The sequence below is a fragment of the Somniosus microcephalus genome, chromosome 4 (assembly GCF_052327205.1).
Source record: "Somniosus microcephalus isolate GS21.2 chromosome 4, FLI_Smic_1.0, whole genome shotgun sequence".
Taxonomy (NCBI): Eukaryota; Metazoa; Chordata; class Chondrichthyes; order Squaliformes; family Somniosidae; genus Somniosus; species Somniosus microcephalus.
This window is the reverse complement of record NC_140990.1, coordinates 82760925-82788918: the sequence shown is the minus strand read 5'-3', so window position 1 is coordinate 82788918 and position 27994 is coordinate 82760925. Positions and strand designations below refer to the sequence as shown.

The following is a 27994-nucleotide window of genomic DNA, read 5'->3' as shown; positions in this document are numbered from 1 at the left end:
CCTGTAATCGAGGTCACACTGATGGGCCTGTAGCTCCCTGGCTCTGATCTCTCCCCGATTTGGAAAATGGGAACTACGTGAGCTACCTTCCAATCTCAGGGAACAATCCCTGACTCTATGGAGCTGTTGATGATACGAGCAAGGGGCTCACAGAGCACCGTCCCATCTCTTTAAACACCCGTGAGTGGATATCATCTGGACCTGGAGTGCCTCAAGATTAACCCACACGGAGACTTTGCTGTCAGTGCAGGCAGACGAGAAAGACCAAAGTGCCGTTTGCCCCTCTCAGTGTGGCCCTGAAGGACTGTGTCCAGGCTGAAGTTCTGTTCCCGCCGTATGATCCTCCCCCAGATTGTCCTTTCTTGAGCTCCAGCCAGGTGATGCTAAACACTCAGGTGGGAAAGACAAAAATCTACAACAATGTTTAAAACAAAGCTCATTTATTTGCATATATCCACAATATTAAACTCCAGCCCTGTTATAGGGGTTATTAACATCGGCAGAAACAAACCCCAACTGTCAGAATCAACATGGTTCAGTCCTGGATGTGATTAACAGCAGCAATAACAGCAGAATCCAACCCCTGCAGTCACATGTGAACTCGCCGGTGTTTCAGCAGGTGGGATGACCGAGTGAATCCCTTCCCACAGACAGAGCAGGTGAACGGCCTCTCCCCAGTGTGAACTCGCTGGTGTGTCAGCAGGTTTGATGTTTGACTGAATCCCATCCCACAGACAGAGCAGGTGAAAGGCCTCTCCCCAGTGTGAACTCGCTGGTGTGTCAGCAGGTTGGATGACTGAGTGAATCCCTTCCCACACTTAGAGCAGGTGAACGGTTTCTCCCCGGTGTGAACTTGCTGGTGTTTCAGAAGGTCGGATGACCGAGTGAATCCCTTCCCACACTCAGAGCAGGTGAACGGCCTCTCCCCAGTGTGAACTCGCTGGTGTCTCAGCAGATCCTTTTTGCTTATTAATCTCTTCTCACAGTAAGAACATTTAAAAGGTCTCTTATCAGTGTGAATGTGCTGGTGTGTCAGCAGGTTGGATGATTGAGTGAATCCCTTCCCACACACGGAGCAGGTGAACGGCCTCTCCCCAGTGTGAACTCGCTGGTGTACAGTGAGTTCAGATGATCGCCTGAACACAGTCCCACAGTGAGAGCACCTGAATGGCCTCTCGTCAGTGTGAATGTGTTGATGGCATGTCAGTTCCCCGGAACTTTTAAAGCACTTCCCACAGTCCGGGCATTTAAAAGGTCTTTCGTCAGTGTGAATGCGCTGGTGTGTCAGCAGGTAGGATGAACGAGTGAATCCCTTCCCACACACGGAGCAGGTGAACGGCCTCTCCCCAGTGTGAAGTCGCTGGTGGACAGTGAGTTCAGATGATCGTCTGAACCCAGTCCCACAGTGAGAGCACCTGAACGGTCTCTCCCCAGTGTGAACAAGTTGATGGCATGTCAGTCCCCCAGAACTTTTAAAGCACTTCCCACAATCTGGGCATTTAAAAGGTCTCTCGTCAGTGTGAACTCGCTGATGAGTCAGCAGGTGGGATGAACGATTGAATCCCTTCCCACACACAGGGCAGGTGAATGGCCTCTCCCCAGTGTGAACTCGCTGGTGTTTCACAAGGTCGGATGACTGAGTGAATCCCTTTCCACACTCAGAGCAGGTGAACAGCCTCTTCCCAGTGTGAACTTGCTGGTGTATCAGTAGGTGGGATGACTGAGTAAAACCCTTCCCACACTCAGAGCAGGTGAACGGCCTCTCCCCGGTGTGAACTCGCTGGTGTATCAGTAGGCGGGATGACTGAGTGAATCCCTTCCCACACTCAGAGCAGGTGAACGGGCTCTCCCCGGTGTGAACTTGCTTGTGTTTTGACAGGCCAGAAGGTCGGCTGAAGCCTTGTCCATATAAAGAACACGTGTACAGTTTCTCCCCGCTGTGAAGGTTGCTTCTTGCTTCCATGTTCAAAGGCGGATGATATTCAAGTCCCAGTTAATTGAGTGACTCGGTCAGATCTTGCTGTGCTGTTTGGTTTGAGCTTCCCGTCTTCAAATCCTCCCTTTCTAATACCCTGTAAAATGGATTACAAACAAGAAAAAGGGAGCATGAGAGAGAACCCAGAAAAAAACAGGGACAGGTTGTGAAATTGAGCTTAATGAATCTGGTCATTTGTGAGGACTGCACTAGAAAAAAGTGACTGAAAGCTGTCAGATTGTTGTAAAAACCGAACTGGTTCACTAATGTCCTTCAGGGACGGGAACCCGCCACCTGGTCTGGGCCTACACAAGACTCTGGCCTTTATGGGAGGAGAGACAGAAGTGGGCGGGGGTGAAGGTGAAGGATTTTATACATCTGCAACTGGATAAGAACTTTGACAGAACCTCCCAAACCCACAACCTACATAGAAACATAGAAGATAGGAGCAGGAGTAGGCCATTCGGCCCCTCAAGCCTGCTCCGCCATTCAATGCGATCATGGCTGATCATCTAAATTCAGTACCCTGTCCCTGCCTTCTCCCCATACCCCTTGATCCCTTTAGCCTTAAGAAATATGTCCAACTCTTTCTTGAATATATTTAATGAACTGGCCTCCACCGCCCTCTGTGGCAGAGAATTCCACAGGTTCACCACTCTCTGGGTGAAGAAATTCCTCCTCATTTCAGTCCTAAATGGCTTACCCCTTTTCCTTAGACTGTGACCCCTAGTTCTGGACTCCCTGGCCATCAGAAACATCCTTCCTGCATCTAGTCTGTCCAGGCCTGACTGAATTTTATAGGTTTCGATGAGATCCACTCTCAATCTTCTAAACTCCAGTGAGTATAAGCCCAATCGACACAATCTCTCCTCATACGTCATTCCTGCCATCCCAGGTATCAGCCTGGTAAATCTTCGCTGCACTCCTTCCATGGCAAGAACGTCCTTCCTCAGGTAAGGCGACCAAAACTGCACACAATACTCAAGGTGTGGTCTCACCAAGGCCCTGTACAACTGTAGCAAGACATCCTTGTTCCTGTACTCAAACCCTCTTGCTACGAAGGCCAACATACCATTTGCCTTCTTAACCGCCTGCTGCACCTGCATGCTTACCTTCAGCGACTGGTGTACAAGGACACCCAGGTCTCGTTGCACTTCCCCTTCTCCCAATCTATTGCCATTCAAATAACAATCTGCCTTCCTGTTTTTGCCACCAAAGTGGATAACCTCACATTTGTCCACATTGTAGTGCATTTGCCATGTTTCTGCCCAATCACCCTGTGGTAAACCACTGTTACCGTTCACAACCGTTCACTATTGTTACACTGTTGTTATCACTGTTTACACTGTTGCTATCGCTACACAAGGTTACCTCTTGCCACGCACACTGCTATACCTGGGCTTACCTCAGCTGACTCCGCCCATGGCTCCGCCTGCTTGCCCAGGTATAAAGGTGACCGCTTGGCTAGTATTCTCACTTGTTGGAACCGATCACCCACGAGGGTGGGCTCTGTTATTTAGCCAATAAAAACCTATAGTTACTATCTTAACTCGTCGCTTTTCATGGACTGAATTGATAGGTATATCAATTTTATTGGCTAAATTTTGAAATGAGTGCATCGGAGCAGCCAAACGACCAGCCAAACGGCCAGCTCCAACAGCCACAGCAGCCAGCCTGGCTTCGAGCCCTCCGACCGCCGTACCTGGATCTAAACCCACAGGCAGCGAACTCAGCCCTCGACTTCGAACACTGGCTGAGCTGTTTCGAATCCTACCTGGGAGAATCCGGCGTGCCTCCGGGATCCAAACTAAGAGTTCTGACCGCCCAGGTGAGCCCTAAAGTATTTGCATTCATCCGGGACCTTGCTACATACGAGGACGCCCTCAACCTGCTGAAAGAGCAGTACCGGAGCCCTGTAAATTCTATGTATGCCAGACATCTCCTAAGATCCCGCTCGCAACAGCCAGGAGAGTCTGTAGATGAATTTTTACGGGCGCTACAAACACTCGGCAGGGGCTGTGACTTTAAAGCTGTAACGGCTGCAGAAAATACTGAAGGGAATATCCGCGATGCCTTCGTGAAAGGCCTTCGGTCCGACTACTCACGGCAAAGACTGCTCGAATCAAAGGACCTCGACTTGAATACAACTGCAGCCCTCGCTCGCTCTCTGGAAGTGGCCCATCGGGACCTCGAGGCGTACTCCAGGTACTGTGCTGCGCGACCCTGGGACTCGGGCCCGACTCCGGCCGCAATTCCCCTCGCACCGCCACCCCTGGGACCCACCACGGCGTCGGTGTCCCGGAATCAATCGGGACCGCCACCCCCGGGACCCGCTGTGTCAGCGGACCTCCGTGATCGGGCCGCCAGCTGCTTCTTCTGTGGCCAGGCGAGACATCAAAGGGCGCGCTGCCCTGCAAGGAACGCGACCTGCTCCGGCTGTAAAAAGAAAGGCCACTTTGTAAACGCCTGCAGGGGGAAAGCCACAGACACCAGCATTGCCTCATGTGAGTTGTGGGGGTGGCCATCTTTGATCAAGGCCACAGACGCCAGCATTGCCTCAGGTGGGTCGTGGGGGCAGCCATCTTTGATCAAGGCCACAGACGCCAGCAGTGCCTCATGTGAGTCGTGGGGGCGGCCATCTTCTCCGCCATTTTGTCCAACTTCGTGGGGACTCGCGTCATGGGCGCCGCCATTTTGTTCGCCGCACTCGGCCACCGTTCTGTCTCCAGACCCGACCACCGCCTCGCCTGCAGACTACAGCAGCTCGCTCAGCCATACACTGGCCTCCGTCACGCTTGACCAAGCTCTCCCGCATCATCTGTCCAAGTCCATGATGGACATCGAAGTAAACGGCCACGCCACGTCCTGCTTGTTCGACAGCGGAAGCACGGAGAGTTTTATTCATCCAGACACGGTGAGCTGCTACTCCCTCACTGTCCGGCCAGCGCACCATCGGATCTCGATGGCGGCGAAGTCCCATTCAACAGACATTAGCGGCTACTCTGTAGTGACCCTGTTGGTTAGGGGCACGGAATATAAAAATTTTAAACTTCTCGTCCTGCCCCAGCTCTGCGCTGCCGTCCTACTAGGGCTGGATTTCCAATGCCACCTTCAAAGTGTCACTTTGGCTTACGGTGGACCCCTCCCCCCACTCAGTCTACAACCAGCAAATTTTAAACCGCCCACCGCGTACCACCTGCGGCCTCTCCACCCTCAAAGTCCCGCCCCCCCTCCTTGTTCGCTAACCTCACCCGTGACTGTAAGCCCATCGCTACCAAGAGCAGGCAGTACAGCGCCGGGGACAGAGCTTTTATTAGCTCTGAGGTGCAGCGACTCCTGAAGGAGGGCATCATCGAGGGGAGCACCAGCCCCTGGCGTGCCCAGGTCGTAGTCGTTAAGACCGGCGATAAACACCGCCTGGTCATCGACTACAGCCAAACCATAAACCGGTACACCCAGCTGGACGCATACCCCCTTCCCCGCATATCTGATATGGTCAACCAGATTGCACAGTACCGGGTATTCTCCACCATCGACCTCAAGTCAGCCTATCACCAACTCCCTATCCGCCCTGAGGACCGCCAGTATACCGCCTTCGAGGCGAACGGCCGCCTCTACCACTTCCTTAGGGTTCTCTTCGGCGTCACCAACGGAGTCTCGGTCTTCCAAAGGGAGATGGACCGGATGGTCGACCAGAACGCGCTTCAGGCCACGTTCCCTTATCTAGATAACGTCACCATCTGCGGCCGCGACCAGCAGGACCATGATGTTAATCTGGAGAAATTCCTCCGTACGGCCCAACGGCTGAATCTCACTTACAATAAGGATAAATGTGTGTTTAATACCTCGCGCCTGGCCATCCTCGGCTGCGTAGTAGAGAGCGGAGTCATCGGCCCCGACCCCGAAAGAATGCGCCCCAACATGGAGCTTCCCCTCCCCCACTGTCCAAAGGCGCTGAAGAGAACCCTGGGGCTCTTCGCTTACTATGCCCAATGGGTGCCGAATTATGCGGACAAAGCCAGACCCCTCATGAAGTCCACCTCCTTCCCCCTGACAGCAGAAGCAGACGCAGCCTTCTCCCTCATAAAAGGAGACATTGCGAAGGCCACAATGCACGCTGTGGATGAGTCCATCCCTTTCCAAGTGGAGAGCGATGCCTCCGACTTCGCCCTAGCGGCAACCCTTAACCAGGCGGGGAGACCTGTGGCCTTCTTCTCAAGGACCCTCCGGGGCCCTGAGATCCGACACTCGTCTGTCGAGAAGGAGGCCCAGGCGATCGTGGAGGCGGTATGACGCTGGAGGCATTACCTGGCAGGCAAACGATTTACCCTCCTCACTGACCAGCGTTCGGTTGCTTTTATGTTTAATAACAAGCTGAAGGGCAAAATCAAGAACGACAAGATCTTGAGGTGGAGAATTGAGCTCTCCACCTACGATTACGATATCTTGTACCGGCCTGGTAAACTCAACGACCCCCCGGATGCTCTATCACGAAGTACTTGCGCAAACGCGCAAGTTGATAGACTACGGACCCTCCACAACGACCTCTGCCACCCCGGGGTCACCAGACTTTACCACTTCATTAAGGCCCGCAACCTGCCCTACTCCATCGAGGAAGTCAGGACCATGACCAGGAACTGCCAGACCTGTGCCGAATGCAAACTGCATTTCTATAGGCCGGACAGAGCAAGCCCGATCAAGGCCACCAGCCCCTTCGAGCGCTTGAGCATCGACTTTAAGGGGCCCCTCCCGTCCTCTGACCGTAATTTGTACTTCCTCAACATTATTGATGAGTACTCCCGTTTCCCCTTTGCCATCCCCTGCCCAGACATGACCAGTACCACGGTCATCAAATGCCTGAATGACCTGTTCGCCTTGTTCGGGTTCCCGAACTACATACATAGTGACCGGGGCGCATCCTTCATGAGCGAGGAACTTCGCCAGTTCCTGCTCGCGAGAGGTATTGCTGCGAGCAGGACCACCAGCTACAACCCCCGGGGGAACGGCCAGGTGGAAAGAGAAAACGCGACAGTTTGGAAGGCCGTCCTCTTAGCCGTAAAGTCTAAGGGCCTCCCAATCTCTCGCTGGCAGGAAGTCCTCCCGGCAGCACTCCATTCCATCCGGTCACTGCTTTGCACTGCCATTAACGCCATTCCCCATGAACGAATGTTTGTTTTCCCCAGGAAGTCGACTACGGGAACCTCGCTACCAACATGGCTGACTTCTCCGGGGCCCGTCTTGCTGCGGAAGCACGTGAGGGCCCATAAAACAGACACCCTGGTCGAGAGGGTGGACCTCCTGCACGCCAACCCCCAGTACGCCTATGTGGCATACCCAGACGGGCGGGAGGACACTGTCTCCTTGCGAAACCTCGCACCCTCGGGCACCCCCGAGATACCACCGTTACCCCCCACCACTCCCCCAAATCCAGCTCCTGTAGACGGCATGCCGGAACCCCAGGAGCCTTCGTCGACCACGCAGACACCAGCATTACCATCGGATACTGCACCACCGCCGCCGCGACGATCAGAAAGGCTTACGAGGCCTCCGGAGAGACTGACATACACGAACTGGTAGTACACTTCACCCCGCCGGACTCAATTTTAAACAAGGGGTGAATGTGGTACACCACTGTTACCGTTCACAACCGCTCACTATTGTTACACTGCTGTTATCACTGTTTACACTGTTGCTATCGCTACACAAGGTTACCTCTTGCCACGCACACTGCTATACCTGGGCTTACCTCAGCTGACTCCGCCCATGGCTCCGCCTGCTTGCCCAGGTATAAAGGTGACCGCTTGGCTAGTATTCTCCCTTGTTGGAACCGATCGCCCACGAGGGTGGGCTCTGTTATTTAGCCAATAAAAACCTATAGTTACTATCTTAACTCGTCGCTTTTCATGGACTGAATTGATAGGTATATCACACCCAACCTGTCCAAATCGTACTGGAGTTTCACGACATCCTCCTCACAGCAGACCCTCCCACCCAGCTTTGTGTCGTCTACAAATTTGGAGATATTACATCCAATTCCCTCGTCCAGGTCATTAATATATATAGTGAACAGTTGGGGTCCTAGGACTGATCCTTGCGGTGCCCCACTAGTCACTGCCTGCCACTCGGAAAACGACCCGTTTATTCCAACTCTTTGCTTTCTGTCCGCCAACCAGTTCTCTATCCAAGTCAATACCTTGCCCCCAATCCCATGTGCCTTAATTTTGCATGCTAATCTCTTATGTGGGACCTTATCAAAAGCCTTCTGAAAGTCCAAATATACCACATCCACTGGTTCTCCCTTATCTATTTTACCAGTTACATCCTCAAAAAATTCCAGTAGATTAGTCAAGCATGATTTACCTTTGGTAAATCCATGTTGACTTTGTCCGATCCTGTCACTGCTTCCCAAGTGCTCTGCTATTACATCTTTTATAATGGACTCTAGCATTTTCCCCACTACCGATGTCAGGCTTACCGGTCTATAATTCCCCGCTTTTTCTCTACCACCTTTTTTGAATAGTGGGGTAACATTAGCTACCCTCCAATCCATGGGTACTGTTCCAGAGTCTATCGAGTTCTGGAAGATGACCAGCAATGCATCTACTATTTCTAGGGCCACTTTCATAAGTACCCTGGGATGTAGATTATCAGGCCCTGGGGATTTATCGGCCTTCAGTTCCATCAATTTTCCGAACACCATTTCCCTACAAATACTGATTCCTTTCAGTTCCACCCTTTCATCAGACCCTATGTTCCCCGACATCTCTGGGAAGTTATTTGTGTCCTCCTTTGTGAAGGCAGAACCAAAATATGTATTTAGTTGGTATACCATTTCTTTGTTCCCCATTATAAATTCCCCTGATTCTGACTGCAAGGGACCTACGCTTGACTTCACCAATCTTTTTCTCTTCACATATCTATAAAAGCTTTTACAGTCAGTTTTTATGTTCCCTGCTAGCTTACTCTCATATTCTATTTTCCCTTTCTTAATTAATCCCTTTGTCCTCCTTTGTTGAATCCTAAACTGCTCCCAATCCTCAGGATTATTGCTTTTTCTGGCCAATTTATATGTCCTCTCTTTGGATCTTATGCTATCCCTAATTTCCCTTGTTAGCCACGGTTGAGTCACCTTTTTTGTTTTATTTTTATGCCAAACTGGGATGAACAAATTCTGTAGCTCATGCATTCGGTCTTTGAATGTTTGCCATTGCCTATCCACCGTCAACCCTTTAAGTGCCATTCCCCAATCAATCCTACCCAACTCGCTCCTCAGACCATCGTAGTTTCCTTTATTTAAATTGAGGACCCTAGTCTCTGATTCAACTACTTCATTCTCCATCTTAATGAAGAATTCGATCATATTATGATCGCTCCGACCCAAGGGGCCTCGTACAACAAGATTGCTAATTAATCCTTTCTCATTACATAATACCCAGTCTAAGATGGCCTGATCTCTGGTTGGTTCCTCAACATATTGGTCCAGGAAACCATCCCGTATACACTCCAGAAATTCCTCCTCCACAGTATTGTTACTAATTTGGTTGGCCCAATCTATATGTAGATTGAAGTCACCCATGATGACTGCTGTGCCCTTATTGCACGCTTCTTTAATTTCCCTTTTAATGCCATCCCCAACCTCCGCCTTACTGTTTGGAGGTCTATATACCACTCCCACTAACGTTTTTTTCCCCTTGGTATTCCTCAATTCTACCCATACAGATTCCACATCATCAGAGCTAATATCCTTCATTACAATTGTGTTAATCCCTTCTTTAACCAGTAATGCTACCCAACGTCCCTTTCCTTTTTGCCTATCTTTCCTGAATATCGAATACCCCTGAATGTTGAGTTCCCAGTCTTGGCCATCCTTGAGCCACGTTTCAGTAATCCCAACCAAATCATATTCGTTTACCTCGATTTGCGCAGCCAATTCATCCACCTTATTACAAATACTCTTCGCATTACGACACAAAGCCTTCAGGCTTGTTTTTTTAATGCTCTTAGACCTATTAGAATTATTATTTACTGTGGCCATGTTTGATTTAAACCGTTGATTTCTCTGACTGCCACTTTTGTTTTTCTCCTTCCTATCTTTTGCTTTTATCCTTGTTTCCCTTTCCTCTGTCTCCCTGCTCAGGTTCCCAATCCCCTGCCATTTTAGTTTAAACCCTCCCCCACAGCAGTGGCAAACACTCCCCCTAGGACATCGGTTCCAGCCCTGCCCAGGTGCAAATCGTCCGGTTTGAACTGGTCCCACCTCCCCCATCACCTCCAAGTTCCCCACCAAGTCACACACCATCCTGACTTGGACATACATCGTCGTTCCTTCATCGTCGCTGGGTGAAAATCCAGGAACTCCTTACCTAACAACACTGTGGGAGGACCTTCACCACACGGACTGCAGCGGTTCAAGAAGAAGGCTCACCACCCCCTTCTCAACGGGCAACTCGGGATGGGTAATAAATGATGGCCTTACCAGCGACGTCCACATCTCAAGAATTAATAAAAAAATCTGCATATGTAAAATAGATTAAAAGCCTGTACAGAAATATTTGTTCCTAAAACAATACTCTTTTACATTGTAGGGACAGTGTCTGTTTAACAACCTAATCTCCCCCAGAATTCACCTCCCCTGACAGTCTCACATTGGAAATTGGTGGGTCCTGCTGGGCTCAGAGGTACTGGGGGTTAAACCCAGCAGCTTCTGCTCCATCTCCACTCCAGCTCAAACTGAAGCAACAAAAAGACCTACACAGGCGGCCAGGGAGCAACTTCCGCATCCAGCGCCCGCCCTGATACAAGCCGGCTCTGGATTGGCGGCTCTGCAGTGTCGATCCAGTTGTGGTTTCTACTGTCTGGGGGAGGCGCTGCACCCTGGGTTTCCTGGTGCCGGGGCTCTGGCCGCACGTCCGCCGGGCCCGGCCGCTCTGATTCGGGGCCTGAGACGCGCACTCGGTGTTGCCGCTCAGTGTCCTGGAGCCGCACCGCGCATGCTCCGCGCAGGAAGGCGGTCTCCGGGGCCAGCCTTTCCCGCGCATGCGCACTGCGCCCCTGCTGATGGAGATAGGCCGTATTCACCCTCGCGGGGCACTCTGGGTAAGAACATCCGCCATGTTCAGTATTGTGTTTCCCTAGAGTTCCGGTTCTGAGTTTCAGACACTTCAGTGACAAGTGGACCAGGTGTTTAAAGCTTATTCATTTCCCTCGCTCCATGTCGCTGTTAGTTAAAAGTACAGAGATTGATTTCCCCTCATTGTGCATCTGTTTGTAATTTTTAGATGTAAGAAGTCACACAACACCAGGTTATAGTCCAACAGTTTTATATGAAATCACAAGCTTTTGGAGTGCTGCTCCTTCATCAGGTGAAGTGGAGAGATGCCGATAGACACAGATTATATAGTCAGAGAATAATGCCAGATGATTACAGGTAATCTTTCTAACTGCCATTTATCACACCTCGGCAGAGAGATAATCACAGCAATCAAAGGTGTGAATGGTGTCCAAACAGGTCAGTCAGGAAAACATTACATCAAAGAACAATGAGGTGGGGTCACAAGGGGTAAAATGTTGCAGATGCTGGGGTCTGTATGAAAAACAAAATACAGACAAAAAACATTTTCTTTGCTGGAAATCACAGCAGGTCCGGCCGCATCTGTGTAGAGAGAGCAAGCCAACGACGACTCGAGTCTGGATGACCCTACGTCAGGTGGGGTTACATGTAGCGTGACATGAACCCAAGATCCCGGTTGAGGCCGTCCTCATGAGTGTGGAACTTGGCTATCAGTTTCTGCTCTATGATTTTGCGTTGTCGTGTGTCTCGAAGGCCGCCTTGGAGAATGCTTACCCGAAGATCAGAGGCTGAATGTCCTTGACTGCTGAAGTGTTCCCCGACTGGGAGGGAACACTCCTGCCTGGCGATTGTTGCGCAGTGTCTATTCATCCATTGTCGCAGTGTCTGCATGGTCTCGCCGATGTACCATGCTCCGGGGCATCCTTTCCTGCAACGTATGAGGTAGACAACGTTGGCCGAGTCACATGAGTATGTACCATGTACCTGGTGGGTGGTGTCCTCACGTGTGATGATGGTATCTGTGTTGATGATCTGGCATGTCTTGCAGAGGTTGCTGTGGCAGGGTTGTGTGGTGTCGTGGTCGCTGTTCTCCTGAAAGCTGGGTAATTTGCTGTGAACGATTGTCTGTTTGAGGGTAGGCGGCTGTTTGAAGGCGAGTAGTGGAGGTGTGGGGATGGCTTTAGTGAGGTGTTCGTCGTCATTGATGACATGTTGAAGGCTGCGAAGAACATGGCATAGTTTCTCCACTCCGGGAAGTACTGGACGATGAAGGGTACTCTGTTGGTTGTGTCCTGTGTTTGTCTTCTGAGGAGGTCTATGCGATTTTTTGCTGTGGCCCGTCGGAACTGTCGATTGACGAGTCGAGCGTCATATCCCATTCTTACGAGAGCGTCTTTCAGCGTCTGTAGGTGTCCATCGCGTTCCTCCTCGTCTGAGCAGATCCTGTGTATTCGCAGGGCTTGTCCATAGGGGATGGCTTCTTTAACATGGTTAGGGTGGAAGCTGGAGAAGTGGAGCATCCTGAGGTTGTCCGTGGGCTTGCAGTAGAGTGAAGTGCTGAGGTGTCCATCTTTGATGGAGATTCATGTGTCCAAGAATGAAACCAATTCGGAGGAGTAGTCCATGGTGAGTTTGATGGTGGGATGGAACTTGTTGATGTTATCGTGTAGTCTTTTCAGTGATTCTTCGCCGTGTGTCCATAGGAAGAAAATGTCGTCGATGTATCTGGTGTATAGCGTTGGTTGGAGGTCCTGTGCAGCGAAGAAGTCTTGCTTGAACTTGTGCATGAAGATGTTGGTGTATTGGGGTGCGAATTTGGTCCCCATGGCTGTTCCGTGTGTTTGGGTAAAGAACTGGTTGTCGAAGGTGAAGACATTGTGGTCAAGGATGAAGCAGATGAGTTGTAGGATGGCGTCTGGAGATTGGCTGTTGTTGGTGTTGAGTACTGAGGCTGTCGCAGCGATGCCATCATCGTGGGGGATACTGGTGTAGAGTGCCGAGACATCCATCGTGGCGAGGAGTGTTCCTGGTTCAACTGGTCTGTGGGTGCTGAGTTTCTGTAAGAAGTCTGTAGTGTCACGACAGAAGCTGGGGGTTCCCTGACGATGGGTTTCAGGATGCCCTCGACGTATCCAGAGAGGTTCTCACACAGGGTTCCGTTGCCTGATACGATAGGACGTCCGGGTGTGTTGGCTTTGTGTATCTTTGGGAGGCAGTAGAAGTCATCCACGCAGGGAGTACATGGGATGAGAGTGCGTAGGATGCTTTGAAAGTCTAGATCGAAGGTCTTGATCAGTCTGTTGAGTTGGCGGGTGTGTTCTTTGGTCGGATCTGCGGGTAACTGTCTGTAGTGTTCCTGGTTGTCCAGTTGTCGGTATGCTTCTTTGCAATAGTCCGTTCTGTTCTGTATGATGATGGCTCCTCCTTTGTCTGCTGGTTTGATGACGATGTTGCGGTTGGTCTTGAGAGCGTGGATGGCATTGCGTTGTGCTCGGGTGACATTCTGGACTGTCTTGTGAGTGTGGTTGATGAATCTGGCGTTGATGCATCTCCTGACAGCTTGAGCATACATGTCAAGCTTAGGGCAGCGACCCTCCGGAGGGGTCCAATTTGACTCTTTCTTCTTTGGTAGCTGCACTGCGGATCCATCTGTCTGCTGTTCTGGATCATTGATTGTCTCATTGGGTTCGCTGCTGACATCTTGGGATTTGTGGAAGAATTCCCGGAGCCTTATTCTCCTGATGAATTCCTCTGTGTCTGCCGTGAGACCGATGGGGTCCATTTTGGTGGTGGGGCAGAAATTGAGCCCTCGGCTGAGAACTTCAATTTTGTCTGGTTGAAGGGTGTGGTCGGACAAGTTGATGATGGACTTCCCTGTGGTTTCAACCATGGTACCGGGGGAGGCTTGGTTGCTGCTGGTGGTGATGCCGAGTTTCTCAAGCTTCCTGTTCTTGGTGTGCATATAGGCAGTGTAGTTCCGTTGCCTCGTCTGTTTGGCGTTGTCTCGTAGCTGGTCTGCTGTGTCCTGAGCACAGGCTGAGAACATGGACTCTATCTCGGTTTCGAGGTTGCGGCGTCTGCTGGTGTACGAGATGGTTGAGGAGTGTGCGAGAGGTACGACGGCAGAGTCTCTCAGCGTAGTCTGTGTTGTAGGTCGACTTGAGTGGGTTCGTGATCTGTCGTCCTTTCGGGATCTTGTCTACTGCCTCCCAAAGATACACAAAGCCAACACACCCAGACGTCCTATCGTATCAGGCAACGGAACCCTGTGTGAGAACCTCTCTGGATACGTCGAGGGCATCCTGAAACCCATCGTCAGGGAACCCCCAGCTTCTGTCGCGACACTACAGACTTCTTACAGAAACTCAGCACCCACAGGCCAGTTGAACCAGGAACACTCCTCGCCACGATGGATGTTTCGGCACTCTACACCAGTATCCCCCACGATGACGGCATCGCTGTGACAGCCTCGGTACTCAATACCAACAACAGCCAATCTCCAGACGCCATCCTACAACTCATCTGCTTCATCCTTGACCACAATGTATTCACCTTCGACAACCAGTTCAAACACACGGAACAGCCATGGGGACCAAATTCACACCCCAATACGCCAACATCTTCATGCACAAGTTCGAGCAAGAATTCTTCGCTGCACAGGACCTCCAACCAATGCTATACACAGATACATCGACGACATTTTCTTCCTATGGACCCACGGTGAAGAATCACTGAAAAGACTACACGATAACATCAACAAGTTCCATCCCACCATCAAACTCACCATGGACTACTCCTCAGAATCGGTTTCATTCTTGGACACACGAATCTCCATCAAAGATGGACACCTCAGCACTTCACTCTACCGCAAGCCCACGGACAACCTCAGGATGCTCCACTTCTCCAGCTTCCACCCTAACCATGTTAAAGAAGCCATCCCCTATGGACAAGCCCTGCGAATACACAGGATCTGCTCAGACAAGGAGGAACGCGATGGACACCTACAGATGCTGAAAGACACCCTCATAAGAACGGGATATGACACTCGACTCGTCAATCGACAGTTCCGACAAGCCACAGCAAAAAATTGCATAGACCTCCTCAGAAGACAAACATGGGACACAACCAACAGAGTACCCTTCATCATCCAGTACTTCCCCGGAGCGGAGAAACTACGCCATGTTCTTCACAGACTTCAACATGTCATCGATGACGACGAACACCTCGCTAAGGCCATCCCCATGCCTCCACTACTCGCCTTCAAACAGCCGCCTAACCTCAAACAGACCATCATTCGCAGCAAATTACCCAGCTTTCAGGAGAACAGCGACAACAACACCACACAACCCTGCCATGGCAACCTCTGCAAGACATGCCAGATCATCAACACAGATACCATCATCACACGGGAGAACACCACCCACCAGGTACATGGTACATACTCATGTGACTCGGTCAACGTTGTCTACCTCATACGTTGCAGGAAAGGATGCCCCGAAGCATGGTACATCGGCGAGACCATGCAGACACTGCGACAACGGATGAATGGACACCGCACAACAATCGCCAGGCAGGCGTGTTCCCTCCCAGTTGGGGAACACTTCAGCAGTCAAGGACATTCAGCCTCCGATCTTCGGGTAAGCATTCTCCAAGGCGGCCTTCGAGACACACGACAACGCAAAATCGTAGAGCAGAAACTGATAGCCAAGTTCCACAATCATGAGGACGGCCTCAACCGGGATCTTGGGTTCATCTCACGCTACATGTAACCCCACCTGACGTTGGGTCATCCAGACTCGAGCCGTCGTTGGCTTGCTCTCTCTACACAGATGCGGCCGGACCTGCTGTGATTTCCAGCCAAAGAAAATGTTTTTTGTCTGTTTTTTGTTTTACATACAGACCCCAGCATCTGCAACATTTTACCCCTTGTGACCCCACCTCATTGTTCTTTGATGTAATGTTTTCCTGACTGACCTGTTTGGACACCATTCACACCTTTGATTGCTGTGATTATCTCTCTGCCGAGGTGTGATAAATGGCAGTTAGAAAGATTACCTGTAAACATCTGACATGATTCTCTGACTATATAAGCTGTGTCTTTATGCATCTCTCCACTTCACCTGATGAAGGAGCAGCGCTCCGAAAGCTTGTGATTTCAAATAAAACTGTTGGACTATAACCTGGTGTTGTGTGACTTCTTACATTTGTCCACCCCAGTCCAACACTGGCATCTCCACACCGTAATTTTTAGAGAAAGAAAGATTTGCATTTATATAGCACCTTTCACAACCACCGGATGTCCTAAAGTGCTTTACAGTTATGAAGTACTTTTTGAAATGTAGTCACTATTGTAATGTAGGAAATGCGGCAGCCAGTTTGCACACAGCAAGCTCCCACAAACAGCAATGTGATAATGACCAGATAATCTGTTTCTGTGATGTTGATTGAGGGATAAATATTGGCCAGGACACCGGGGATAATTCCCCTGCTCGTCTTCAAAATAGTGCCCTGGGATCTTTTACGTCCACCGAATGAGCAGACGAGACCTCGGTTTAATATCTCATCTAAATGATGCCATCTCCGACAGTGCAGTACTTCCGAGGGACTGCCTAAGAGAGAGAGAGAGCACTGCACTGGAGTGTCAGCCGAGATTTGCAAACATGCAGGAGCAGCAAGCAGTTAGGAAGGCAAATGGTATGTTGGTCTTCATTGCAAGAGGATTTGAGTACAGGAGCAAGGATGTCTTACTACAGTTATACAGGGCCTTGGTGAGACCACACCTGGAGTACTGTGTGCAGTTTTGGTCTTTTTACCTATGAAAGGATGTACTTGCCATAAAGGGAGTGCAGCGAAGGTTCACCAGACTGATTCCTGGGATGGCAGGACTGTCATATGATGAGAGATTGGGTCAACTAGGCCTGTATTCACTACAGTTTAGAAGAATGAGAGGGGACCCCATTGAAACGTATAAAATTCTGACAGGGCTAGACAGACTGGATGTAGGGAGGATGTTTCCCCTGGCTGGGGTTCTTGAACGAGGGGGCACAGTCTCAGGATACGGGGTAGGACATTTAGGACTGAGGTGAGGAGAAATTTCTTCACTCAGAGGGTGGTTAACCTGTGGGATTCTCTACCACAGAAGGCTGTGGAGGCCAAGTCACTGAATATATTTAAGAAGGAGATAGATAGATTTCTAGACACAAAAGGCATCAAGGGGGATGGGGAGAGAGCGGGAATATGGTATTGAGATAGAGGATCAGCCATGATCATATTAAATGGTGGAGCAGGCTCGAAGGGCCGAGGTCCACTCCTGCTCCTATTTTTCTATGTTTCTATGTTTTTTGTTCAAGTCTCTGGAGTGGGAGTTTAACCCACAATCCTTCTGACTCAGAGGCGAGGGTGCTACCAACTGAGCCACAGCCTGACACCAGGACGATGGCTCACCTCTCTGCACCTACAGTAGTTAAAGTAACATCCTTCCTGTTAGGAGTGAGCCACATTCTGTACTGGGGGAGGCTGCTTTCTATTTTGGTGGCATGAGCCTTTTAAATTCTCATCCTCCAGCCGTATAATCCTCTGAGAACCCTGCGCTCCTCCAACTCTGGCCTCTTGTGCAACCCCCACTTGCTTTGCTCCACCATTGGCAGCCGTTCCTTCAGATGCCGAGGCCCTAAGATCTTTAACCAAGCTTTTTGTCACCAGTTCTAATGTCTCCTTCTCTGGCTCGGTGTCAGTTTTTGACTGATTCCACTCTTGTGAAGTGCCTTGGAACGTTTTACTACGTTAAAAGCGCTATGTAAATGCAAGTTGTTGTTGCTGTGCTACTACTGGCCTCAACTTTGCCAGACAGAATCAGCCAGGGCCGGCGGCTATGGCGCTCCCCATGGTGGAAATGCTGGCAGCTCGCTGTATCGGCTCACAATCTCAGAATTACCACTTGGTGAGGTACTGGAGGGCAGACAGTGACTGGGGCCGAACCCCACCATCACACAGCACCTTCAGTATCGGCTCACAGCTCAGAATTACCACTTGGTAAGGTACTGGAGGACAGACAGTGACTGGGGCCGAACCCCACCATCACACAGCACCTTCAGTATCGGCTCACAGCTCAGAATTACCACTTGGTGAGGTACTGGAGGGCAGACAGTGACTGGGGCCAAACCCCACCATCACACAGCACCTTCAGTATAGGCTCACAGCTCAGAATTACCACTCGGTGAGGTACAGGAGGACAGACAGTGACTGGGGCAAAACCCCACCATCACACAGCACCTTCAGTATAGGCTCACAGCTCAGAATTACCACTCGGTGAGGTACAGGAGGACAGACAGTGACTGGGGCCGAACCCCACCATCACACAGCACCTTCAGTATAGGCTCACAGCTCAGAGTTACCACTTGGTGAGGTACTGGGGGGCAGACAGTGACTGGGGTCGAACCCCACCATCACACAGCACCTTCAGTATAGGCTCACAGCTCAGAATTACCACTTGGTGAGGTACTGGAGGGCAGACAGTGACTGGGGTCGAACCCCACCATCACACAGCACCTTCAGTATAGGCTCACAGCTCAGAATTACCACTTGATGTGGTACTGGAGGGCAGACAGTGACTGGGGCCGAACCCCACCATCACACAGCACCTTCAGTATAGGCTCACAGCTCAGAATTACCACTTGGTGAGGTACTGGAGGGCAGACAATGACTGGGGCCGAACCCCACCATCACACAGCACCTTCAGTATAGGCTCACAGCTCAGAATTACCACTTGGTAAGGTACTGGAGGGCAAACAGTGACTGGGGCCGAACCCCACCATCACACAGCACCTTCAGTATAGGCTCACAGCTCAGAATTACCACTTGGTGAGGTACTGGGGGGCAGACAGTGACTGGGGCCAAACCCCACCATCACACAGCACCTTCAGTACAGGCTCACAGCTCAGTATTACCACTCAGTGAGGTACTGGAGGGCAGACAGTGACTGGGGCCGAACCCCACCATCACACAGCACCTTCAGTACAGGCTCACAGCTCAGTATTACCACTCAGTGAGGTACTGGAGGGCAGACAGTGACTGGGGCCAAACCCCACCATCACACAGCACCTTCAGTATAGGCTCACAGCTCAGAATTACCACTCGGTGAGGTACTGGAGGGCAGACAGTGACTGGGGCCAAACCTCACCATCACACAGCACCTTCAGTATAGGCTCAAAGCTCAGAATTACCACTTGGTGAGGTACTGGAGGGCAGACAGTGACTGGGACCGAACCCCACCATCACACAGCACCTTCAGTATAGGCTCACAGCTCAGAATTACCACTTGGTGTGATACTGGAGGGCAGACAATGACTGGGGCCGAACCCCACCATCACACAGCACCTTCAGTATAGGCTTACAGCTCAGAATTACCACTTGGTGAGGTACTGGAGGGCAGACAGTGACTGGGGCCGAACCCCACCATCACACAGTAACTTCAGTACAGGCTCACAGCTCAGAATTACCACTCGGTGAGGTACTGGAGGGCAGACAGTGACTGGGGCCGAGCCCCACCATCACACAGCACCTACAGTATAGCCTCACAGCTCAGAATTACCACTCGGTGAGGTACTGGAGGGCAGACAGTGACTGGGGCCGAACCCCACCATCACACAGCACCTTCAGTATAGGCTCACAGCTCAGAATTACCACTCGGTGAGGTACTGGAGGACAGACAATAACTGGGGCCGAACCCTACCATCACACAGCAACTTCAGTACAGGCTCACAGCTCAGAATTACCACTTGGTGAGGTACTAGAGGGCAGACAGTGACTGGGGCCGAACCCCACCATCACACAGCACCTTCAGTATAGGCTCACAGCACAGAATTACCACTTGGTGAGTTACTGGGGGGGCAAACAGTGACTGGGGTCGAACCCCACCATCACACAGCACCTTCAGTATAGGCTCACAGCTCAGAATTACCACTTGGTGAGGTACTGGAGGGCAGACAGTGACTGGGGCCGAACCCCACCATCGCACAGCACCTTCAGTATAGGCTCACAGCTCAGATTTACCACTTGGTGAGGTACTGGAGGGCAGACAGTGAATGGGGCCGAACCCCAGCATCACACAGCACCTTCAGTATAGGCTCACAGCTCAGATTTACCACTCGGTGAGGTACTGGAGGGCAGACAGTGACTGGGGCCGAACCCCACCATCACACAGCACCTTCAGTATAGACTCACAGCTCAGAATTACCACTCGGTGAGGTACTGGAGGACAGACAATAACTGGGGCCGAACCCTACCATCACACAGCAACTTCAGTACAGGCTCACAGCTCAGAATTACCACTTGGTGAGGTACTGGACGGCAGACAGTGACTGGGGCCGAACCCCACCATCACACAGCACCTTCAGTATAGACTCACAGCTCAGAATTACCACTTGGTGAGGTACTGGACGGCAGACAGTGACTGGGGCCGAACCCCACCATCACACAGCACCTTCAGTATGGGCTCACAGCTCAGAATTACCACTCGGTGAGGTACTGGACGGCAGACAGTGACTGGGGCCGAACCCCACCATCACACAGCACCTTCAGTATAGGCTCACAGCTCAGAATTACCACTCGGTGAGGTACTGGGGGGCAGACAGTGACTGGGGCCAAACCCCACCATCACACAGCACCTTCAGTATAGGCTCACAGCTCAGAATTACCACTTGGTGAGGTACTGGAGGGCAGACAGTGACTGGGGCAGAACCCCACCATCACACAGCTCCTTCAGTATAGGCTCAAACCTCAGAATTACCACTTGCTGAGGTACTGGAGGGCAGACAGTGACTGGGGCCGTACCCCACCATCACACAGCACCTTCAGTATAGGCTCTCAGCTCAGAATTACCACTTGGTGAGGTACTAGGGGACAGACAGTGACTGGGGCCGAATCGCACGATCACACAGCACCTTCAGTGTAGGCTCACAGCTCAGAATTACCACTTGGTCAGGTACTGGAGGGCAGACAGTGACTGATACCGAACCCCACCATCACACAGCACCTTCAGGAGAGAAAGGCAGAAAATTCAGAGCCTGCGATGAATCTGGATTTCAAACAGCGAGTGTCTGTGACGGGGGAGAGTGTGTGGGACGGGGGAGAGTGTGCGGGATGGGGGAGATTGTGTGTGACAGGGGAGAGTGTGTGGGAGGGGGGAGAGTGTGTGGGACGGGGGAGAGTGTGTGGGACGGGGGAGAGTGTGTGGGACGGGGGAGAGTGTGCGGGACGGGGGAGAGTGTGCGGGATGGGGGAAAGTGTGTGGGACGGGGGAGAGTGTGTGGGACGGGGGAGAGTGTGCGGGACGGGGGAGAGTGTGTGGGACGGTGGAGAGTGTGTGGGACGGGGGAGAGTGTGTGGGACGGGGGAGAGTGCGTGGGACGGGGAGAGTGTGGGGGACAGGGGATTTACAACTTAGGATGGGCAAGAGAGGAAAGAATCTTCCCGAGAAACTAGAACTGCCTGTTCCGAATTTCTACCCTGTCCGTAACTCTATGTAAAGTTATGAGGACAGGCTGCACAGACTGGGCTTGTATTCCCTTGAATATAGGAGATTACGGGATGATCTAATTGAGGTGTTTAATATTAAAGGAGGTGATAGGGTAGATAGAGAGAAACTATTTCCTCTGGTCAGTGAGTCCACAACAAGGGGACACAACCTTGAATTTAGACCCAGGCCATTCCGGAGTGATGTCAGGAAGCACAACTTCACCCCAATGCTGAGAGGCTGTTTCCCCTGGCTGGAGAGTCTAGAACCAGGGGTCACAGTCTCAGGATAAGGGGTCGGCCATTTAGGACTGAGATGAGGCATGTGACTCTTTGGAATTCTCTACCCAGAGGGCTGTGGGTGCTCAGTCATTGAGAATATTCAAGACTGAGATCGAATTTTGGACACTAAAGGAATCGAGGGATATGGGGATAGGGCAGGAAAGAGCAGGCTCGAGGGGCCCTATAGCCGACTCCTGCTCCTATTTCTTATATTCATAAAGGGTAGTGGAAATCTGGAATTCTCGCCCCAAAAGCTGCTGAGGTTGGGAACCAATTGAAAATGTCAAAACTATGTGCTAGATTTTTGTTAGGCGAGGATAGTAAGGGTTCCAGAATGTGTGGAAGATGGAGTTAAGATACAGATCAGCCATGATCACATTGAATGGTGGAACAGGCTCGAGGGGCTGAATGACCAACTCCTGTTCCTATTTACAGTGATGATTTTTGTAAACAGCTTTTACCGTGAATTAGACGGGGAGGATACACAGACGGGATTAAACCTGGGCCCCTCCTCTTCCTATGACTCAGTCGCACTGGGCGGTGCCTTTACCCACTGAGCCATTGGGAGGAGGGTCCAGTGACCCTGCTGGAAAACGCACGTGTGAGGCCTCAGGTGAGGACAGTGGAACAGCCTGTCGACACTCACTGTCGAGGTTCACACATGGAGATTGGGCACATGGGTCACATATTGGAGAGAAACTGGTGAGTGTAGAACTGAACCCAGCCAGAGTCAGCACCTTCAGGGGAGGAGAGGGAGGGGAACCAGTGAGTGTAGAACTGAACCCAGCCAGAGTCAGCACCTTCAGGGGAGGAGAGGGAGGGGAACCAGTGAGTGTAGAACTGAACCCAGCCAGAGTCAGCACCTTCAGGGGAGGAGAGGGAGGGGAACCAGTGAGTGTAGAACTGAACCCAGCCAGAGTCAGCACCTTCAGGGGAGGAGAGGGAGGGGAACCAGTGAGTGTAGAACTGAACCCAGCCAGAGTCAGCACCTTCAGGGGAGGAGAGGGAGGGGAACCAGTGAGTGTAGAACTGAACCCAGCCAGAGTCAGCACCTTCAGGGGAGGAGAGGGGAACCAATGAATGTAGAACTGAACCCAGCCAGAGTCAGCACCTTCAGGGGAGGAGAGGGAGAGGAACCAGTGAGTGTAGAACTGAACCCAGCCAGAGTCAGCACCTTCAGGGGAGGAGAGGGAGGGGAACCAGTGAATGTAGAACTGAACCCAGCCAGAGTCAGCACCTTCAGGGGAGGAGAGGGAGGGGAACCAGTGAGTGTAGAACTGAACCCAGCCAGAGTCAGCACCTTCAGGGGAGGAGAGGGAGGGGAACCAGTGAATGTAGAACTGAACCCAGCCAGAGTCAGCACCTTCAGGGGAGGAGAGGGAGGGGAACCAGTGAGTGTAGAACTGAACCCAGCCAGAGTCAGCACCTTCAGGGGAGGAGAGGGAGGGGAACCAGTGAGTGTAAATGGAAAGGTCGCAACAAACTTCCCTTAACTCCAACCCTCTGATTTCTGTTTTGTAGCCATCTTTCCATCCATTCTGCTGCCTGGCCCTTCACTCCACACGGCCTGAGCTGGGTCATCTTGTCGATCTTACATACTGTTTATGGCTAGCAAGCTGGTCACAAAACAGAAAACAGAGAGTAGGGGTTGGGAGTAGCTACTCAGACTGGCAAAAGGTTGGAAGTGGTGTTCCACAGGGATTGGTGCTGGGATCACTGTTGTTCATAGACGATTCGGACTCGGGAATCAGAAGAACAATTTTAAAGTGCGTCAATAACACCAAATTGGGAGGTAGAGTTAATACTGAGGAAGACAAAATGCAAGAAGATATTAATAAATTTCAGAATGGGTGTGTAATTGGCAAATGAATTTCACTATAGATCAGTGTGAGGTGGTGTGTTTTGGTGGGAAGAATCAGGAGGCCACACACTACTTGGACTAAAAGGGGGTGAAATTGGGTTGCTTTGTGCCTCCCGCGATATTCAGTGGGAGGTTAGCGGCGGCGATAGCCGGTAGCACCCCGCGGCACTGCAGCGCCAGCAATGACGTCATCGCCATGTGCAGTACCCCGGCTGCAACCTTGGGTTGCGACCCCTGACCTATCGCCGGACGATATGTCTGACAGGGTCAGGAGTCGTTCTTGCAGCCGCGGCGGCGCCACAAGGGCAGGTGTCGGGCGGCAAATTTTTATTTTGGCCGACTGCCAGCACCTGCCGCCTTCCCCTTTCTTCTTCGGGGTGTGGCTGCGATCGCTCAGTCCGGTGCTCCTCTTGATCCGACACCCCGCTCCCCGGTGGTCCAGCAGGGCCCCGGTGTGCGCAGTGCTAGGCCCCTCCCCTTTAATCAGGGAGGGAGGTCTGCTATGACGCGATGCTATTTGCCGACAGGCGTGGCGCTGTTGCACGAAGTGCCGCAAAATTCACTGGTAGCGCCTCAAGAGGGAGGGGAGCGCTTCTAGTAGCACCCCGCCTCCTGCCTGGGGCGCTACCACTGGATTTAATACGCAGGGGCGCTAACTTTTTCGGGGGGGCTAAAATTAGCCCCGGCGACATTAGTGGCCCAAAGGGGGCGCCAACGAATTCCCCCCACCCCCGCCCCACGAGTCTAAATGGGCTGGAGGAGCAGAGGGATCCAGGGATACAGATACACAAATCACTAAAAGTAGCGACACAGGTTAATAAGGCCATAAAAAAAAAAGCACTGGGTACATTCCTAAAGGAGCCTCCTGTTCCGTGCCTAGGAGCTCTGAACCATGGCAGAGAGCGGCTGGGACACGTTTCTCACATGCCTCGAGATTAACTCACACGGAGACTTTGCTGTCAGTGAAGAGAGACGAGAAAGACCAAAGTGCCGTTTGCCCCTCTCAGTGTGGCCCTGAAGGACTGTGTCCAGGCTGAAGTTCTGTTCCCGCCGTACGATCCTCCCCCAGATTGTCCTTTCTGAGCTCCAGTCAGGTGATGCTAAACACTCAGGTGGGAAGGAAGAAAATCTACAACAAAGTGTTTAAAACAAAGCTGATTTATTTGACATATATCCAGAATATTAAACTCCAGCCCAGTTATAGGGTTCATTAACATCAGCAGAAACCCCAACTGTCAGAATGAACATGGTTCAGTCCTAGATGTGATGAACAGCAGCAATAATAGCAGAATCCAAGCCCTGCAGTCACTTGTGAACTCGCTGGTGTGTCAGTAGGTGAGATGACTGAATGAATCCCTTCCCACACACGAAGCAGGTGAACGTCCTCTCCCCAGTGTGAACTCGCTGGTGTGTCCGCAGGTTGGATGATAGACTGAATCCCTTCCCACACACAGAGCAGGTGAAAGGCCTCTCCCCAGTGTGAACTCGCTGGTGTTTCAGCAGGTCGGATGACTGAATGAATCCCATCCCACACACTGAGCAGGTGAACGACCTCTCCCCGGTGTGAACCCGCTGGTGTCTCAGCAGTTGGGATGACCGAGTGAATCCCATTCCACACACTGAGCAGGTGAACGGCCTCCCCCCGGTGTGAACTCGCTTGTGTGTCAGCAGGTTGGATGACTGAGTGAATCCCTTCCCACACACGGAGCAGATGAACGGCCTCTCCCCAGTGTGAACGCGCTGGTGTGTCAGCAGGTTGGATGACAGAGTGAATCCCTTCCCACACATGGAGCAGGTGAACCACCTCTCCCCAGTGTGAACTCGCTGGTGTGTCAGCAGGTTGGATGAATTTGTGAATCGGTTCCCACACACTGAGCAGGTGAACGGCCTCTCCCCGGTGTGAGTGTGTTGGTGCTTCATCAGATGCTTTCTGCTTTTAAAGCTCTTCTCACAGTCAGAACATTTAAATGGTCTCTTATTAGAGTGAATAAGTTGGTGAGCAGTGAGGCTGGAGGAGATAGCGAATCCCTTCCCACACATGGAGCAGGTGAACGGCCTCTCCCCGGTGTGACTGCGTCGATGAGTTTCCAGCCAGGACGGGTAATTGAATTCCTTCCCACAGTCCCAACATTTCCAGGGTTTCTCCATGGTGCGGGTGTCCTTGTGTCTCTCCAGGTTGGACGATCAGCTGAAGCCTCATTCACACACAGAACACGTGTACGGTTTCTCCCCGCTGTGACTGGTGTGATGTTTTTTCAGGCTGTGTAACTGGTTAAAGCTCTTTCCGCAGTCAGTGCACTGGAATACTCTCACTCGGGTGTGTGTGTCCCACCTACAGAACAAACATTTCTCCTTCCACATTCAAAGGCTGATGTTTTTACCTGTAAAAGCAGTTTACAAAAGTCATCACTAAGTTCAGGATTAAAATGCAGAACAGATAATTCCAGTTTCTCTGGAACATTCTTTCCTCTCTTATTACATAGAATGACACAGATTGTACAGCACAGAAACAGGCCAATCGGCCCAACTGGCCTATGCAGTGTTTATGCTCCACACGAGCCTCTTCACATCTCTCTTCATCTCACCCTATCAGCATCTCCTTCTATTCCTTTCTCCCATGTGCTAATCCAGCTTCCCCTTAAATGCATCCCAGCTCTTCGCCGCAACTACTCCCTGTGGCAGCAAGTTCCACATTCTCAGCACTCTCTGGGTGAAGGAGTTTAATCTAAATAGGACTTTCCTGGGCAGCCAATCAGCACTGCTGCCTCTTTTGTGCATTTCCTGGTGAGGATAAACAGTTGATATTTTCTGATCAAAAAGAGCTGAGCTCAGCAGCATTAGTCCTGTTTTGCCTCCTTTGGAGACCAGGTGTACGAGCAGAGTGAGCGCAGCCTTCACAGCAACCGTAATAAAATTGTTACAGTTGCGAAGGAACTTTGTGTCAGTGCACTGGACCACAAACAAAGTATGTGTGTCAATTATTGTCTGGCTGCGCTACTGTGATATTTTAAAGGTGCTATATAAAGGTAAGTTGTTGTTGTTGGTGTGAGTTTGCGGTGTGTAAATGCTGCCCTTCTCACAGCCTGTAAAAGGAGTTTACAAAAGCCATCACTGAGAGTCCAGGATAGAAATTGACAAGATTCTCTCCTCCTGGTTCCTGGCCAAGGGGGCCGCGCATGCGCCCTGCTGCCCCCTGAGCCTCTCAAGATGGCGGCCGTTAACCCGGGCCTGTCACCGGGAGAAAGCCCCGCAGCTGCCGCCCCGCTCGGGGCAAACGCCCGGCCCGGAGGCTCTTGTTCGGGGCCTGAGGCCCAGCCTGGGTGTTTGTGAAGCGGATAATGTTGAGTGTTTTAATAATGGGGCCTGGGGCCGCACTCGGGGTGAGCAGCCCGCGTCCCCCCGGGGTTCACGAACCCGCTCCCTGAGCTCGGGGTGTGAGCGGCCCGCGTCCCCCCGGGGTTCATGAACCCGCTCCCTGAGCTCGGGGTGTGAGCAGCCCGCGTCCCCCCGGGGTTCATGAACCCGCTCCCTGAGCTCGGGAATAACAACAGAAAATGCTGGAAAAACTCAGCAAGTCAGGCAACATCCGTGGAGAGAAATTTGAGTTGACGTTTCGGGTTTGACCCTTCTTCAAAACTGGAGAGAAAAGGAACTAGATCGGCCCGCGTCCCCCCGGGGTTCATGAACCCGCTCCCTGAGCTCGGGGTGTGAGCGGCCCGCGTCCCCCCGGGGTTCATGAACCCGCTCCCTGAGCTCGGGGTGTGAGCGGCCCGCGTCCCCCCGGGGTTCATGAACCCGCTCCCTGAGCTCTTTCACCTGATGTGTCAGCGGCTGCTGCCAAGGTCCGCGCATGCTCAGCTCAACCTGCCCGGGTGATTGACGGGAGCTTCCGACCAATAGGAAGAGCGGGCCGCGGCTGGAGGACCGAGCGGGCGGCGTGTCCTCCAACCAATCGGAGTGTGTGAGGGGCGGGGCTTGACCTTTAAGCCGGAACAACTGAAAGTGAGCTGAGCATGCGCGGGAGAGGCTACAGCAGGCGGGTTAATGAACACCGGGGGGACGCGGGCTTCACACACCCCGAGTGCGGCCCCAGGCCCGATTATAAGAGCAGTGAACATTATCCGCCCCCCATCCGCGGGTTCCCGTTTCACTCTGGCCCGAATCTCGACAAAGCGCCAAACTCCGGGACAGACAGGAATTGAGTCAGGAAGCGTCTGTAAATGGAGGAGAAATGGTGACTGGTCGGGGGGCGTCTGTAAATGGAGGAGAAATGGAGACTGGTCAGGGAGTGTCT

At 51.8% G+C, this 27994-nt stretch overlaps 1 protein-coding gene and 1 pseudogene across 3 annotated transcripts; one reads left to right on the top strand and one right to left on the bottom strand.

The window, feature by feature from the left end:
• Nucleotides 1-27994, top strand: part of LOC147119370 (uncharacterized) — a 49087-nt pseudogene that overhangs the window by 11128 nt on the left and 9965 nt on the right.
• On the bottom strand, nt 424-26853 carry LOC147119371 (uncharacterized). Of its 3 annotated transcripts, none has more exons than XM_085984987.1 (2): nt 25253-26845; nt 424-1844 (listed from the first exon to the last, which is right to left on the bottom strand). In XM_085984987.1, the coding sequence occupies exons 1-2, from the start codon at nt 25846-25848 to the stop codon at nt 590-592; spliced, it is 1851 nt and encodes a 616-aa protein (XP_085841113.1). In that variant the 5' UTR covers nt 25849-26845; the 3' UTR covers nt 424-589. The 3 variants fall into 3 exon arrangements, with proteins under 3 accessions (XP_085841113.1, XP_085841112.1, XP_085841114.1); XM_085984986.1 differs by lacking the exon at nt 25253-26845 and adding an exon at nt 10728-10931 and having other exon boundaries at nt 424-2072; XM_085984988.1 differs by lacking the exon at nt 424-1844 and adding an exon at nt 24843-25016 and having other exon boundaries at nt 25186-26853.

Excerpts from the sequence above, each read along its gene's own strand:
- LOC147119371 (XM_085984987.1), bottom strand. The coding sequence starts at position 25,848 with ATGGAGAAACCCTGGAAATGTTGGGACTGTGGGAAGGAATTCAATTAC. Across the intron at positions 1,845-25,252 it reads CGGGTTCACACCGGGGAGAG|CCCGTTCACCTGCTCTGAGT; the intron begins GTCGTTCACCTG and ends CACCGGGGAGAG.